The sequence below is a fragment of the Misgurnus anguillicaudatus genome, chromosome 13, assembly GCF_027580225.2.
Source record: "Misgurnus anguillicaudatus chromosome 13, ASM2758022v2, whole genome shotgun sequence".
Taxonomy (NCBI): domain Eukaryota; kingdom Metazoa; phylum Chordata; class Actinopteri; order Cypriniformes; family Cobitidae; genus Misgurnus; species Misgurnus anguillicaudatus.
The window spans coordinates 20527513-20545018 of NC_073349.2; the positions used below are offsets into that span (position 1 = coordinate 20527513).

A 17506-nucleotide genomic window follows, 5' to 3' on the forward strand; every position below is an offset into this window, starting at 1 on the left:
TTACGAACAGCATGACTATGCTGGTCAACCAGCACCAACCCATCAATAAAAAGCATAAACTAAATGTGCTTAAAGCGAAAGTTAATCAAAAAATTAAAATTCTGTCATTATTTTCTCATCCACATGTTGTTCTAAAGCTGTATGAATTTATTTTATATGATTAACACAAAAGAAGATATTTTTATAAATGATGGTAAGCACACAGGTGATTGTAACCATTGACTTCCATAGTAGGAAAAACAAACATGATGGAATTCAATGGGTACAGTCAACTGTGTGCTTATCATCATTTACCAAAATATCTTCTTCATCGTTTATCACAATACTTCCATAAAATTTGTTTTCCTACTATGGAAGTCAATGGTTACAATCAGCTGTGTGCTTACAATCATTTTTCAAAATATCTTCTTTTGTGTTCATCAGAAAAAAGAAATTCATACAGGTTTAGAACAACATGAGGATGAGATGACAGAATTTTTATTTTTGGGTGAACTATCTCTTTAAGTTTGCGTCTAGGCGTACTGTATATATAACTATTATATTGTTCCTTTAGATCACCCTTGTAGAATATGATGGTAATAGCAAACATTGTTTAAAACTATATGGCTTGAATATATTTAAGTTTCTTTTCTATTCGTTTTTTTGATGCCAATAAAATCTTTCTAAGAAGAAAAAAATGTGGTTTGTTACACGATACAGCCCTGCAGTCGCCAATCGAGTATCAGAGAAGGGAGAGTAAGAGCAACAGTTTGGGTCGGAGCATGAAGCCTCCTCTGTCGGCAATAGCTGGTTTGAGACCTCACTCTTCAGCATCTATTGACCGCCACAAACTGCCCTGCCTTCGCTCCTGTAACACCTCACTGCCCTCCATCTACCTGCCCAGCCAGGTCCCCACTGATGTCCACCCACTGCCAGAGGTAAAAGGTTTCATTCATCTGACTCAATTTATGAGGGTGCTTGCTTCGTTAACAAACACATATTTAAAAGCGTTTTTTGTGAGGTCATTGAACTGTTATGTTGGTAACAGTTCACCTTGAAGATTTTATAACCTCTCTCTCTCTCTCTCTCTTTCTCTCTCTCTCTCTCTCTCTGCCATGTACAGTCAACACAAGTCCAACGCTGTCCAGCTGACTCCACATTAAATTCCCAGACAGCGTCTCCGGCTCACGTGCATCTTGCCTTCTCTGAAGATCAATCTTTCTCGCAGGCTCCTCGAAACTGCCAGGCAGTCTCCAACGGGCTGTGTTCTGCTAGCACGCAAGGCACACAGGTACATACTTAAATAAACACTCACATGGAGGTAGTGTAATGAGGTCAGAGTTTGGAAAGGGGTGCTGTTCGGCATAAGAGGCTGCACTGCTCCCCCTTCTGGGGTTTTATGGACACAGCCCTTTCAAAGTATTGTGGCACCATGGTATTTTGATGTATACCATAGTACTGAAATGGATTTACTGTGGTGTTTACATATCACTCCAATAATACTATGGTACTATGATGGTATTAATAATATAAAAAACATAATAGTACCATAGTACAATGTCCAGAAATAACATGGTAGTACTGTATAGGACTCTAGTATATTAGACATAGTCATACAGTAGACATAGTTTTGATATATACAGCTTACACTGTAAAAAGTGAAAAGTTGGATCAACTTAAAAATTACTTCAATTGGTAACACCTAAAAGAGTTAAGTTGTTTCAACTTATATGTTTTAGTGAAAAATACTTTAAGTGAAAAATTTAAGTTGATTCAACTTTTCACTTTTTACAGTTTATGTCTAATTGAGTTTATTTATGAAAGAGCATCTATGAGGTTTTATGTGGCCAAAATTGACATTGTTTATCTTTATTCAAATATTTTATTAAAGATGCTTAGTTACATGGACAGGACAAAATATTACTACAAAAAAAAGGATAAACAAATATGAATAACAGATAAAAATGTAGTTAATGTATGATGAATAAAACCCAGAATTCCTACTACACCTGGTTTTTGCCTTTTAACTCTTTCCACACCAGCATTTTTTAAAAGAAACTTGCCAGCCAGCGCCAGCATTTTTTATGATTTACACAAAAGTTTTATGCTTTCCAGAAAATGTTCTTCTTTAAATATATAAACATACAATATATCAAATGAAAAAACCTCTGCTTTAAAAAAAACATTCATCCTACCTTCATTTGTTCTTTTTTTATCACCTCTCAAATATGTGTAGGTTTCTTCAAAAATACCAAATTTTGAGCAAAACTTATAAAAAACTAAAATGATCTATCAAAGACTTTTGATAGAGATCAGATTCAGAGTGATCATCAAAACATATGACTTCTTACTGTTTGCCCTAAGGGGTTGCTTCCAGGTTTTATAAGTTGGGTAAGAACGGCACCTGGTGGATAATAACAAAAAATATGGATTGCCGGAAAAACTCGTCATTGGCAGGGAAGCGTTTTCTCTCGATGGTGGGGAAAGAGTTAATAGTTTAATCAAACCTAATGAGACGGACGAGAAAGGCAAATATTGTACAAATGTAACCCCCATATATCACTATTGGCCACTATAATTTCTTTGACTAACACACACACGCTCCCTGATATTTATAGGACTACAGACAGACGTTTAAGATATCCCAGTCTGTTTGCACCAGAGTCTAGTCCTAAAAGAGCTTTGATGACAGCCTAACAATACTTCATCTTTTAGTTTAGTTTATTTAGCTGTTTATCTTCTTTACATAGGCCTGGTGAACAATGGCATTTATAAACAGGAAAGAGACAGGTTGACAGAAGGAAGTCGCAGATCTCTATCAAAAGACTGATTGTTCTTGGTGGCTCTTGGACAAGAATGGTGTTGAATCTAAGTGCTATTTTCATTTTGATTTGTAAACAAACCCTAAATTACTGCTGCATTTAATACACAATTAGTGTGATAAAAAAATATAGTGCTGTTTTGTCAACTTTATTAACCTTTATACCCTGCCTTTGGTGACAATACATTCTATGGAGATGAGTTGAGTAAATACTAGAAGGGTTTATGTGTAAAGCAATGTGAATTCAGTATTTTTGTTTTTAACACTTATTAATAAGCAAGTAAAAACAGACATTTTGTGAGAAAATGGAAAAAAGGGAGAGGATGTAAAAGTATACAGAACCTTTTATTCTTCTATGGCATGACTGTGAGGAACATTTTAATCATCTTTAGTTTTAAGAGTGTAATGGGAAAAAGTTTGACAGACTATAAAAAGGTGAGATTTAAGAACCTTTGATTTACAAGGATCTTTGAAGAAGTGAGTTTACTAGCCAATGAAACTTTAAATCACACTTGTAATATGGAAAGATGACTTTCGTGTCATTTTAAACCCGTCATTTCTCCTGCTCGCACTTAAGCGACAGCAGTGGGACTCGCCCACAGGCCACCCCCTTAGAAAATCAAGGCAGAAGCGATCGAAAGTGGACAAAAAGACAGATTAAAATACCAGGTGTAAACGTGAATTTGTCTTTCTTGTCCACTTTCTCGTCCGATTGATCAAAACGCATCTTAATACCAGGTATAAACAGACCCTTTTTGTGTCTTTTAAAACAAGTATTTATTATCTGGACTGCCTTTGGAGAAATAGGGGGTCTTGATTGTTTATTTTTATTTTTTTATGTTAAAAGGTGAAAAACAATTTAAGGACAGGTGATATTAAGGGACACTGAGAACAAAGGAGATATTTGAAGTTTTTAGTAAGTTATGTGCACAGAAGAGAAAGTTTCTTCACAGAACCAGAAATGCTTTCTAACAACTTTGTGCCCAGAATAAACCATAAGTGCAATAATTATTTTCTTCAATTATTTTCTGCTACTAGAAGAAGATACAATACCGTATTGTCCCGTAAATGAGACGACCCTGATTGTAAGTCGACCCCCCTCCACTTTTCAAAGTGTACCTTTTAGAAAAAGACTTTTTGAAAACCAACTTTTTTATAAAGAAAATGCTTCATTTGAAAATACTTTTCATAAGTCAGAGGGGACCAGTCTGGTTCACCACATTCTTTAAAGGGGACATATCACGTAAATCTGACTTTTTCCATGTTTAAAGGAAAAGTCTATCCTTTTTCCATATTAAACTATGTTATTACCTTAACTAAGAAGAGTTGATACATACCTCTATCATCTTAGTGCGTGCACTTCATCGCTGTGGCGCGCGGCGGCACTTTGATGGCATTTGGCTTGGCCCCATTCATTCAGTGGTGCCATTTAGAGATAAAGTTAGAAGTGACCAAACACATCAACGTTTTTCCTATTTAAGAGAAGTAGTTATACGAGCAAGTATGGTGGCACAAAATAAAACGCAGCGCCTTTCTAAGCGGATTCAAAATTTTATGGCGGAATAGCACTTTTGGGCGTACTTTGACTCGGCGCAATTATTGACCACTCTCATTATGAGAGATAGAAGGGAAGTGCATTTTTCAGGTGAGTCGAAGTACTCCCAAAAGTGCCAATGAATGGGGCTAAGCTAAATGCTATCAAAGTGTTGTCGCGCGCCACAGCGCTTACGTGCACGCACAAAGATAATAGAGGTATGTATCAACTCTTCTTAGTTAAGGTAATAACATAGTTTAATATGGAAAAAGGATAGACTATTCCTTTAAGTGCTATAATTGGGTCCCCAGTGCTTCCATCAACCTAGAAAATGTGAAAAAAATCAACCCAGTAACTTAGTTTTGGTAAACCATTTTCTGCAAGCATGTGAAAAAATAGGTCACTGAAATTTGGCTCCCCTTGTGATGTCAGAAGGGGATAATATCACCCCTTAATCTGCACTATCCAACCATGGCACTGCCATTTAGTGCAGAGATCCGCTCATTTGCATTTTAATGGACACACCCAAAACGGTACGTTTTTGCTTACACCTACAAAGTTGCAAATTTAACATGCTATAATAAATTATCTATATGATATTTTGAGCTAAAACTTCACATACCTACTCTGAGGACACCAAAAGTTTATTTTAAATCTTAAAAAAGTCTTTTGAAATGTACCCTTTAATTCTTTTCATATGGCATACAGTACCATATATAACATGCAGTCCATCTGGATTTAATAACAGTTAGCCTAGGCTTTTCGTCTTATTTTGAAAAAAATCTAGGCCTATTAATACTAACAGTAGAAGTCTGCCTTACTGTAAACAACGGTATTTATCAGGTTGATTCAGTCCTGTTGGTGTGTATTTAGCGCCACCTACCACATTTTTGTGGGTGACAGTTGACATGTAATCGTCTAGAGCTCGAATATTAGACAACATCATTTATTAAAAGAGTATTTCCGTGATTTTTTTAAATATATGTCTTATATTCAGGACAATATGGTAATATGCATTTATCAATGTATTTATGTTGTTTATAATATTTTTATTTGAGAGCACTTGCAGCAGGATTTGGAGTATTATTATTTAAAGCTTCACAGCTCTCTTGTGACAGTATTCCCTTAACCACATATTCTAGTCAGGCTATAAACCCAGTAGCACATATCTTACACTTTATCTCCTGGGTTCCTCTAGTAATTAAGAGTCTCTATACAGACATTTATAGAAAAGAGGTTGGCTTGTGACAGCTCATTATTCCCTCCCTGGAGATCAGGTGAGAACTTCTTACAGCTGTCATGCATCACAGACCCCTTTTAAATGTTTAAATAAAGATGTAACGAGAATTAGCTGGGGAAAAGTTTGAATAATGATGTTAATTTTGGATGTCACTTTTTTATACTGTGTTTCTTCCTTTCTCAGAGCTCAGGAGAAGGGGGTCCCAGGATTTCGCAAAGAGATGGACGTATGGCAGTCGCCTTATCCAGTCTTCAGTGTTCTAGTAACTTGGCCCAGCTCGATGAGGACGACTTGTGAAACCGCAGCAGAAATGAATGCGAACGGCAATCGTGTGCACCAGAGCATGCCACAGTCTGGACTACACCGCTAGTGGACTTCATTTGCGTCTTTTATCTTGTGGTATTCTTCTTAAACCTGTGACATGAATTACCTAACGTGACAATTTTTTGCGATGTTTCTTTTTGTTGTCTTTTTAAAGAAGTCGTGTTTTGTTCAAAGAAGAAATCAACCATTCCTATATTGGGAGGTCACTGGATCAGAAACCAGACTAAATCTATAAGGGTGTATGCTTTTTGGCAAGGGTGCATGTGTGAATGCGTGTTTAACTTCCGATGGCTTGATCCCGAACAAGCTGAACGTTTTCCATCAGCGATGTGCTTTCAGGTTTGGAGTACATACTGTTTTTGAACATAAGAGGGTCCTTGGTGGCTCACGCTGGATTTTAAAGGTTTCGCACTGTTGGTGCCTCTCTACAGACGCTGTCTTTCTATATCGAATGCTCTCACGAGCTGCGTAAACGCTCTTATGAAGGAGCTAAAGGGGAAAGAGACTCTATATGCAGCTAAAATGTGTATATACCGTATGTATGTTCTGTGGTGGCTTGGCTTTGCCTTCTCTCATTGGGTTTTGAATAAGGAAGGAGCCAAGGCCACATGATCAATCCGATCTATTGTATTGGAAAGTGAGAAATGCCCCTCCTGGAGTTTTTTGTTCACACCTCATAGTATCCACATATGAGGTCAATTACATCGAGTTCACCACATGTGATTTACAATAAGCATTTGCCTTGTCGAGCAGAAGGACTGTTGTTATGAATACAGCATTTTTATCTGTAGCTTTATCACAGAGTTTGGCTTATGCTGCCCCCTATCCATGAAATTCATTTGGGTTTACTCTGCATTCTTTCTTTTTTATTCTAAACTTAGTAAAGGCCAAAGGTAAATATTATATCATATGTGCCAAAAAGCAGGTGCCACTACCCTATACATAAAATGAATTAAATATTAGGCCTAAAATGTAATTCTGTTCATTTATACAACACATTTGTATGTGTTATAAACAAGAAAAATTATTTGTTTTATTTACATTCTCCATTTGGGGGGGGGGGGGTGTTAAGAATCAAGTTTCTGACAAACTGAATTATTCCATTGAAAGATAAATGAGATTCTTAACTTAAAAAAAACATGCAGTTTTCCCCAAATTTACCAAAGAAGGGTCGCTATGTGTTTGGTGTGATGTTTAAGCATGATCAATGCTTTTTTACTCATTTTTTACTTCATTGCACATTCTTTCCAATAGGGGGCACCAGAGGCCTTCAGTGCTACCTAAACAACAAAACACTTTCAATTTCAAAACTCTGCACCAAAGCTCAAATGCTTTAGCGCTGGCATGTTTCAAATGCATTCGCATAAATATCCTTAAATGATTGTAACAATCTACTCTTGCCTTTACGTAATATTCTGACTTTGAAATCAGCAAAATCTAATGATTTGACATAACCCTCTGTAAACTAAAAGCTTTCCTATACTGCCTTTCCACACACGTGGATTTAGATCTTACAGTGTTGCATGCTATTTTGAAGATCACCTCTAGAAAAATGAAGGAAATAGAGGAAGAATTGGACATGATATATGTCTAGCCTACAGTATGTCTTTGACTGAACCTATCATTGTATTATATCAAATTAAAGAGTGTTCTTTTGGAGCACAAGGGTGTTTTGGAACACAAAATATTTTGCTCTTCTTTATTTACTTTTGGGAGTAATGTCTTGTGTGATATATATCTTGAAATCCTTTAAAGTTTGTGAATCTGGGGGAAAAAATTCAAGGCCCTGGAAGATTTTGAAAATAGATACAGATCATTGAAAGTCCCAAAAAAAATCCATATTATTCCCTGTGTAGTGTAGGATAATATCATAAAAATTCTAGACGTTTTAAGCACACATGCTAAACTGTTCACTTTAAATGCTTATATCTTCTGTATGCGAATGTTGATTTATACCAAAATGATTTTTTGCATAGTTGTGTTTCACACATGAAAACGTCTCGGGTTACGTACTGTATGTAACTGTTGTTCCCTGCGAAGGGAACGAGACGCTGCGTCTCCCTTGCCATAATTCCTGCGTCCCTGTAACTCCGTCTTTGGCAATATTTTTAGATAGTGATATACTTCCTGGCTCCTGCGTCACCCTGTCTTTGTCGTTAAGCCTCACCATTGGTTGAATTTGATATACACATTCAGACACACTTACCCCTGGAGGCGTCCCCAAAGTGTCATCGCAGTTATCTTATAAGGTAACACGATCTTGCTCTCACTTGAAATGTGTCCCCACATTAGTCCTTAAATTTGAGGGTATTGGACCTGGAAAGTCCTTGAAAGGTCCTTGAATTTGAAGTTAGCTAAGGTGTGGGAACCCTGTATTTTGCTGAAAGGAAAATTTGTATATTATAAAAAAGGTACAAAAGTTGTCACTGCGGCAGTAGGTCCAATACACTATGTACCATTTTGGCACCAGTACGTGCCAGTATGTTACTCTAGGTACCAATTTGTACCTTTGAGAGTGTACCAGTAACGCCATTAACACTTGCAGACTAGCAGTAAAGGGTTAATTTACACACACAAATGGGAAAGCGGTTTCTGAGTGTTCGCCATCACAAGGGTGCCAAATCAAAGCGACTTCTGTCACAAACAGTGGGATATAAACAGCAGGAGGTCTATTGACTGTGAGCTCCAGTTGGGTTCTGTCTTCAGTGACTGTTAACTGGTATTTACACTGGCCATTACAAGACAACATGACTGTGAACTTGATGGGAGAAGCTCGGGCCTCTGTTCCCATGAATGCCTTCACTGTTTACTGACAACTGTAAAATGTCTGAGGGCTTTTTAGTCATTTGTTCTTTTGAATTGCTTCCTCGACACCTAAAAAACAATGGCCACCTTAAATTAGCATCCTGAATACTGCTATTTACATACGAATAAATGCAAAACAATGAGTTTTAGCTTACAGTTCGATTTGATGTTAGCCATTTGCTGAAGTTAACCAGAGGTGGACAATAGTGAAGTATTTTTAAATACAAGTATTTGTATTTTATCAGTGTTTTTCTTTGGAAAACGTACCAAAGCATAATATCATATATTTTACTCCACTATATTTAAATTCATAAATGCAAAATTTTTGTTTTACATTTAATATTTAAGTACATTAAACATCTAGTGCTTTCTTTTACTTATGTAAAATGTACTTTTACTTAAGTAAAAGTACGAAAGCATTTAATTTTCATGTAAGTAGGTATTAAATAAAATTTTATATGCAATATACATAAAGGAATAAACTTAAAGTAATTCTATGCTTTATAATAAAGTAAAAGTTTTCCCAAGACAAACATTCTAATAAAGTAAAACTGAACTAAAATACTTAAGTACTGTCCACCTCTGTACTTAACATGTATTTAAAGGAATAGTTCACCCAAAAATGAAAATTCTGTCATCATTTACTCACTCTCATGTTGTTAAAAACCCTCATAAATTTCTTTGTTCTGATAAACACAATTTTGAGAAATGTTTGGAACCAAGTCGTTCGTGGACCCCATTCACTTCCATAGTAGAAAAAAATAATACTATGGAAGTAAATGGGGTCCATGAACATTTCTCAAAATATTTTCGTTCATGTTCATCAGAACAAAGACATTTATACAGGTTTGTAATAACATTAGAGTAAGTGAATGATTTGTATTCATTTTTATTTTTGGGTGAATCCCTTTAAATGTGACAAGTGTTGGCAAGGTATTAAAATAAATGCTGCTATGAATGAATGAATGAATGAAGAAACACAAAGCACACAAATTAGATTAGCACAATTATTCGTGTTTATTTAATATTTCACATGCTCAATGTTCATAGAACTGTGCGCAATATAAACAATATATACATTTGATTGCACTTTCAAAAACTATAGCTTTTATTCATTTGGGTTTTAGATTTAAAGTGAAAAAGTATTGTAGCAGTGCCACACTTCAATTTCAATTCTGATTGGTGTAAAACTACAAGCCATGTGGTCAAATACTAGAATTATTTCATTATAAGGCAACGATATCCCCAAACAATAAAATATTGTTTCAAAAGCAAAATGTAAACAAACGACAATTTTAATACACTGAAATGTGATTTTTAGAGAATTTCCTTTTACTTTTAAAATCATTAGAAATATTATTAAATAAATGTGCAATGGAAATGTTTGGTCATGAGAAGTCTTGAAAATATGTTGCTTTTATCAATTTATCAAACCTTTAAGTCTCAGATAAGCAGCATATTTTCTTCGGTGCAAGCATGGTGTGCACTGGTTTTAATAAAAGTACAACAGGGCTTTTTTGAATTTGTTTAGCCACTTTCACATAAAAAATAAGTCACACTTTTTATGTAATGTATGCAATATCTGTTAAATATCCTTCTGTTTGATGTCTCTTCCCTGATAGTCCTCTGAGTTCTTTTGCATTGTGCTTACTGCAGTCTTTTTATTTATTTATTCTTTTTTGATATTGCTTAGCAGTGCATCAGACCCACTGTGAGGAGATTGACTAGACCGACTCTTCCTGCTCTGGTGGGTCTTCACATGCTTGGAGAGGTGATCGCTACGCATGAACCTTTTCCCACACTGCTGACAGCCGAAACGTTTCTCCCCGGTGTGTGTGCGCAGGTGCCGTTGCAGCTCATCCGAGCGAGTGAAGCTTTTCCCACAGAAGAGCCAGTTGCAGATAAAGGGTCGCTCGCCGGCATGCCAGCGCAGGTGCGCCTTCAGGTGTGAGGTCTTTTTGTAAACCTTGCCACAGTCTGGAATGTGGCAAATGTGCAGTCTTTTCTTTCCAAACTCCAGCGCAGCACTACCATTCCCTGTGGATTGGCAGTTTGGGCACTTGCACCTGCGACACCGGCGCGTCGAGCTCAACAAACCTTTTGACGTTCCTTGCAGAAGGGCTGCAATTTGGGGCTGATGGCCCAAAACCAGCTGCCTACCCAGAGAGAAAGGATGACTGGAGGCTGTGGTGTTACTTTGGGGGAGACTCCACCACTGCTGGGCATCTTCAACGTGATGAGGTCTAGCTGAAGTGTTCTGGAGGAAGGTGGGAAAGTTCTGGGTCACAGCGTTATGCTGTGCATAGTATGGTGCGTTCCCCTGTGCCTGTGAGGAGAGCATCTTTACCGGAGACAGCTCGAAGGAGTAAGCGGATGGAGGCTCAGCTGGAGGAGTGAGAGGTAACTCGTGGTGGTGATGGTGGTGGTGGTGATGATGATGAGAATGGGAGCCCAGGGTTGGCTGCATGTGTCCGGGGAACTGCACCTTGGGCACAGTGAAGGTCATCTGGTGAGCGCTCAGGCTGGCGTTAGGGGTCACGTCGTTGCTCCAGAGCTGAAACATGCTGGATGCGGATCCCACTGGCCCCTCATACGGGAGCTGGGAACCCTCTTGCCAGGCTTGACTGCATGTGGTGGCTAAAAAGGAAAAGGCGTTGGGACCGCTCTCGGGGGAAGAGCTGGGAGTACGATCCTGGAGGAAATAATAAACAACCATCACTAAAAGAACCTCAATAATAAGACGTGACACAGTCTGAAAAATCAAAGCTAGCCAAAGTTTGATTTCACCCATTGATAGATAGATAGATAGATAGATAGATAGATAGATAGATAGATAGATAGATAGATAGATAGATAGATAGATAGATGGATAGATGGATAGATAGATAGATAGATAGATAGATAGATCCAACAACAAAACAAAATAGTACCCAAAATGTACTTCCAATGAGACTTTAATAAATTGTAATTTATCAATGGTTGTAGATGGGATTGACAGCGCGCATGTTCCATTATTGTAATGTAATGTAATAAAAACATCGTTATTAATAAAAACAATAAGAAGTGCAATACCTGTAAGAAATTGTGCAGGAAATTGTCTGTTCTTGATAAGGTTAACGCAGCCATCTGTACACCGGTTGTTCAAGAAATCCACACCTGCGTAAAAGCGCGCCTTGCGCGGTGCGTAACCGTGCCAAAATGTGATGGAAAAACGGGTGAAATGATCCGTGCTGAGATTTCCCGCTTCACAAAACCATCTTATCAATGCACACGATATCGCGATAATCGATAATCCTTCAAGTCTTCTCACACCAGCTCTACTGTCTTATCAGTTGTGGACTCGTTCGCAACTCTGCGCTCTTGCTCGTTCGGTTCCTTTTTCAAAAGCAGCGGCTTTCAAACCCGGGCTCCTCCTTTTGAAGTGCGTCTGATATCGCAATAAGTCCTGAGGATCATTTCAAAGGGCGGTCAGATTGCATCTTCTCTTTATAGGGAAAAGATCCTCTCGACGGGGACTCTTAAGTATGTATCAGGAGGGCCAGTGAATGGAGGAGGCAATATTGGGGAGGGCAATCTTTGGGAGATTAGAAAAGGGGGTGTGTTATAACCTTTATTTCATTCTAATTTAATTTTGCCAAATGTTTACGCGCGCGAGCCTCTAACCGGTTGTTTGTAAGGAGTTATGAAAAAGTTTGTTCACATGTAACTGATATTAACAACATTCTCATTATTGATATGTCACCGATAAGAAAGAAAAAAAGAAAAAAGAGAATGCTTGTTCATACCAAATCTTGTGAGGGAAAAAACAGCAGTTGTTGCAATAAAAATGCATTTAATTTAATTTTAACAATAAATAAAGTGTAACCATTACACTAACAGTAGGTAATGTTAGATATTATATTATAAATAATATTAATTAAAGTTATTAGAGGTATAAATTGTCAAAGACTTTCCTAAGCGTATTAGTTTAATTCTGCGCAATTGTCCTTCAGTCTTTTCAGCATTAGCCTGCTACTTGTTAATCTGGTCTGTGATATGAGCTTTTCGGCTATTGTTATTAAGTAAATTAACTAGTGATGTGGTAATTAACAAGCTCCAATTTTTGTCAGTAAAGTATTTTTACTAAGATAATAATTTAACTTAAACGTTAAAGAGAGTAAGAAAATGAAGAGGCGACGAAGCAATTAGCTTAACAAATTAGCGCCGTTCATATGAGTTGTGATTCAACAAAACAAATTAAATAAAAGCTTAAACAAAACTTGGTCGTTCGCACTCGTAAGTGATATTATAAATATAGAGCCCTGCGTGATATATTCACACTTCGGGTTCAAGTTAAGGGCGTCATCACATTTAAAGGGATTAAATGCCAAGGCATCTAAAGTTCATCTAACACTTTGAGTCTTTCAAAGAATTTACATTGAAGTCGGAAAGCCGTTTAACATCTTAATACGTAGAAAATCCTCGTCGCTTTGTGTTGCTTCTCACCTCTTGTCGCATAACAATTGACCTTTGTCCCAACAGATGCATTGCTTTAGTCTCTGCTGAAATAAAGCACAGTGATGGAGAAATGAAATGACACGGAGGAAACGAGCTAAACGTATAGCTACGTGACTCAATAGGCTCGTGTTGCTTTACGTGTTTTTGTTATTTTGGAATTGTACATTAAAAAGAGTCTTTATAATTAACTTACAATTATAATATACCATATAATTTTTTAATGTAACGCCTATTTGAGGAAAAACATTTATGTTAAGTATTTTGAATAAATCATAATCGAAAGAAAAAGTCTAGCTGGTGAAATCAAACGTAATAATCAATGTAGTATTCATTGTAAAATAGTAATAAAGAAATATTACTTCATAAAAACATAAAAATCAAATAAAGTAAAGTAAGGAAAAAAGTTAAATGTATAGAATCCATATAAAATATGACATATCAGAGGGAAAATATGTCTACATACTAATTTGTACACTATGCAAAAGGAACACTATGCAAAAGGAAGATATATATGAAATTTCCCCACAAAATATTAATAATCTCTTATTCATGAAACTATGACCTTTATCTTAATTGATTTGTAATATGAGTCCCGGTTTATGAATTCCAGACTAAAGTTTTATATGTCAGAAAAAAGGTTTAAAATTGTACCTTTTCTGTCAGTGGTGGTACCCTCAAAGGTTCAGTTTTGTACTTTTTATGGGTATACAACACATTGAAATGTTGTACCTTTTGGGGTACAATATTATACCTTAAAGGGATAGTTCACTTTAAAATGAAAATTCTGTCATCATTTACTAATCCTCATGTTGTTCTAAACCTGTATGAATTTCTTTTTTCTGATGAACACAAAAGAAGATATTTTGAGAAAGATGATAATTACACAGCAGTAAGTGACCATAGACTTCCATAGTAGGAATAAAAAAATATGATGGAATTTAATGGGTACCGTCAACTGTGTACTTACCATCATTTATCAGAATATTTTCTTAGTCATTTATCACAATACTTCCAAAATATTTTTTTCCTACTATGGAAGTCTATGGTAACTTACTGCTGTGTGTTTACCATCATTTCTCAAAATATCTTCTTTTGTGTTCATCAGAAAAAGAAATTCATACGGGTTTACAACGGCATGAGGATGAGTAAATGATGACAACATTTTTCATTTTAAAGTGAACTATTCCTTTAAGGACCTATTGTGTACCTTTTACCAATTTTGTACCAAATAAATGTTAGTGGTACAAAACATTTAACTGTACCTTTAAAGGTACAAAATAGGTGCTTAAGGTATAATATTGTACCCCAAAAGGTACAACATTTCAATGTGCTGTATACCCATAAAAGCTACAAAACTGAAACTTTGAGGGTACCACCCCAGTGACAGAATAGGTACACTGAAAAAAAATTATTCATTCAATTTACTCAATTTTTTTAAGGTAAGTGGTTGCAATCAATTTATTTAAGCTCCATTTAAACAAAAAGTATTTATTGTATTTTAATTTACTTTTTTTTTAATGTAGCTTAAATAAATTGATTGCAAACACTTACCTTAAAAAAATTGAGTAAATTGAACTAATACTTTTTTTCAGTGTACAGTTTTAAACCTTTTTTCTGACAGAATATTTAAAAATATCAAGGTTATATTTTCACAGAATGTTCTTTACATTATATAGGATGATTTTATGTAAAAAAAAAACTTCATATACTATATAAGCATAATCTGATAATATCCACCTAAATAAATGAAAAGCCATAAGATCTATAACCTACAATGAATGTTTTATAATTTCTCTCTTAAAAAATAAATTTTAAGTAGTTTATTAATTTTGTTTCAATCTGTTCAAAATTGTACTCTATGTCTTGAAAGGATTATAAAGTTATCCTGAATTGCACCGAATTGTTATCTTGCACCGTTTTGACTGCCGACAGCTGTTGTTCAGAAAAAACAGATTTTTTTTTTTCTTATAACCAGCATGTGCAACAAACATTCAGCATCCTCTTTTAGCAAAAATTAATCTTGTGCAAGCTCTGTGTGAAAATCATGTAAGACGCACTGAACTGTAAACACAACAAAACAAGCAGCACATCCTTGCACTGTTTTTTTGGGGCAATTAAGACGTGTAATACGAATAAAACAAAATAACAGTCAAAAAGGAGGAAAAAATGTATATGATGCAACTATAACACTAATAACTAATATTTGGTTGCTTAATGTAGGGGAGGCCGCTTCTGTCTCCTTTCGCCTGCTTTATTACAGAGCAGAAGTTGTTAATTACCCCGATTCTTATTTCCTGTCCCCTAAATCCCCCTCCCACCCCTCCTCTCACTGCCTCCCAGATGAGTGTCTTTGAAGTGCAAAGCATGCTCTCCTTACTTTGAACTGTGCAAACAATGCTCCAGTGGTTGTGCTTACCTTCCCCATGTTACCTCATTTAAATAGACCTGGATACGGCTTACGCTGTTTTCAAGGGAAAACTCATTTCCAAAGCACGCACAGATCCCAGCCTTCATTAGGCAGCTGGAGCTGATGGCAACTTTAACATAGAGGATTCATCCGCTGTTAGGCGGATACACTGTGTTTCTCATAGCAGATGTATTTTTCTTCATCCATTCAAGCATTTATTAAGGAGTCTTTGTCTTAATCGTTTGAATTTGAATAAAACAGCACAAAAGGGATGTTAGGTGCATAATGGGAATGGGATCTGTCAACATAAACTTTTCAAGTTTTAGATGAAATCTTCATCAGCAGTCATTCACATGCAAAATAATGTTTTTTTTATCCATTTAAAATGTATTTTTATCAAGACGAATTGAGTGTGTGTTACTCTTCCTCCATCACCACTGCAAAATCCATTCATTCAAAGATCAATGTCCTCATAAAACGAACAAAACAATGGCAGGCATGTTGTCAAGCTGTTTTTTAGCATGTCTGGAGGGCAGTTTAAGAGTCTCTGATCACTAAATTGTCCCAGCTGTCTTGACCATCTGCACACAAACAGCAAGCCACACGCTTTGGTACTGTTGGCCATCTCCAAAAGCCAGTTTACAGCCCCACATGGACTAAATGACTCTTAAAACCCCCAACTTGACAAATGTGGTATAATGGATGAGACAGGACTCGTGGTAAAACCTGATGCCCCCTGCATCTCTCCAGCTTTAAACGGGGATCAATGCAATCAGGACCTGTGCTGGTTATAGTGCTGGCTATCATTAACATGACAGTCTTAAGGAATGTTCAATTATATATGACATCATGACTGGTTTACTAAACAATGAGAAATATTTGCACAATGTATTTGTAAATAAATATTATAAGGATCATATAATGCATCTTTATTTGATACATTGTTGCATTACCTGATCAGAGATTAACAAACATCTATACATTTCTAAACTGTATAAAGTTTTTGTAAGCCATAAACTGTAACAAAAATGCAATCCAAGTATATCCAACTAACCAAAATCGTTCCAAGGGTAAATTTTCTTAATGTTTTATTTTTTAGCAATTGCATTTATGCAAGATGCAGATCCATCATATGCATTAAAATAAAAAGCGCAAAAATCTACTCATCAGAGAAAACTTTTATGATTTCTTGGGGAGCTTGAAGTTTGTTTGCATTTTGTTTTCCAGTACTCTTAACAACTTCAGAAGTCAGATCACAGGAGCCTGTGATCAAAGCATCTTTCGGTTAGTTCAGGAAACACAGGAGCTATACCCTGTGCTTTGATATTTTACATCAATATTTCAATTCAACAATCGCTTGACATGCGCCTGCGCTGCCAGAGACGAAAGTCAAAAAGAAAGAGTGAAATAAAAGCCGTACTGGAACTGTGTATAAAACGAAAGTGAAGATTTCAAACTCTCTCGCTTAATACCGATCTGCCCTGTCTGTTATTTAAATGCACGCTGACTGCTTAATCTCACAGCAACAATGGATGGTAAACCACAGCAATTCAGCTCTTTGACTCAAAAAGTCATGTGACAAGCTCTGAAAGTTGCCATCTGAAAGAAATTTGCTCAGGGTTTAAGCTTTGAAGACTACTTCACTACTTTGAACTCATCCATATTGAAAAGACATCCTTTTTGAAGACCAGGCATTCAACCTCAAGGACTCAAAGGTTACGCCAGGAGCAAGAGGGACTGCTTGATAGAAGTGATGAAGTTTGTTGGATGACAATATTAGTTTAGATTTTAATAGTTAGACAAAATTATATAGCATACAAATTATTGAATCAAAGTTCAACTGGAAAAGCCATACTTTTCAGTTATCTCAGGATGATCTGACTTTTGAGCAAACTTAAT

At 36.2% G+C, this 17506-nt stretch overlaps 2 protein-coding genes across 4 annotated transcripts in view; one reads left to right on the top strand and one right to left on the bottom strand.

The window, feature by feature from the left end:
* The window catches only part of arhgef25a (Rho guanine nucleotide exchange factor (GEF) 25a), a 109327-nt gene extending 101742 nt beyond the window's left edge, over positions 1-7585 (top strand). For all 3 annotated transcript variants that reach the window (XM_073875340.1, XM_073875341.1, XM_073875342.1), the window contains 3 exons: positions 700-917; positions 1103-1270; positions 5758-7585. In XM_073875340.1, the coding sequence (XP_073731441.1) occupies positions 700-917; positions 1103-1270; positions 5758-5871 (500 nt within the window). In that variant the 3' untranslated portion in view covers positions 5872-7585. The remainder of the gene's footprint in view (positions 1-699; positions 918-1102; positions 1271-5757) is intronic.
* Positions 7586-9696: 2111 nt separating this feature from the next.
* Positions 9697-13187, bottom strand: sp5l (Sp5 transcription factor-like). Its single transcript, XM_055187301.2, has 2 exons — positions 11776-13187; positions 9697-11395 (listed from the first exon to the last, which is right to left on the bottom strand). Exons 1-2 carry the CDS (start codon positions 11827-11829, stop codon positions 10373-10375), a joined length of 1077 nt encoding a protein of 358 aa, XP_055043276.1. The 5' UTR covers positions 11830-13187; the 3' UTR covers positions 9697-10372.
* Positions 13188-17506: the final 4319 nt, after the last annotated feature.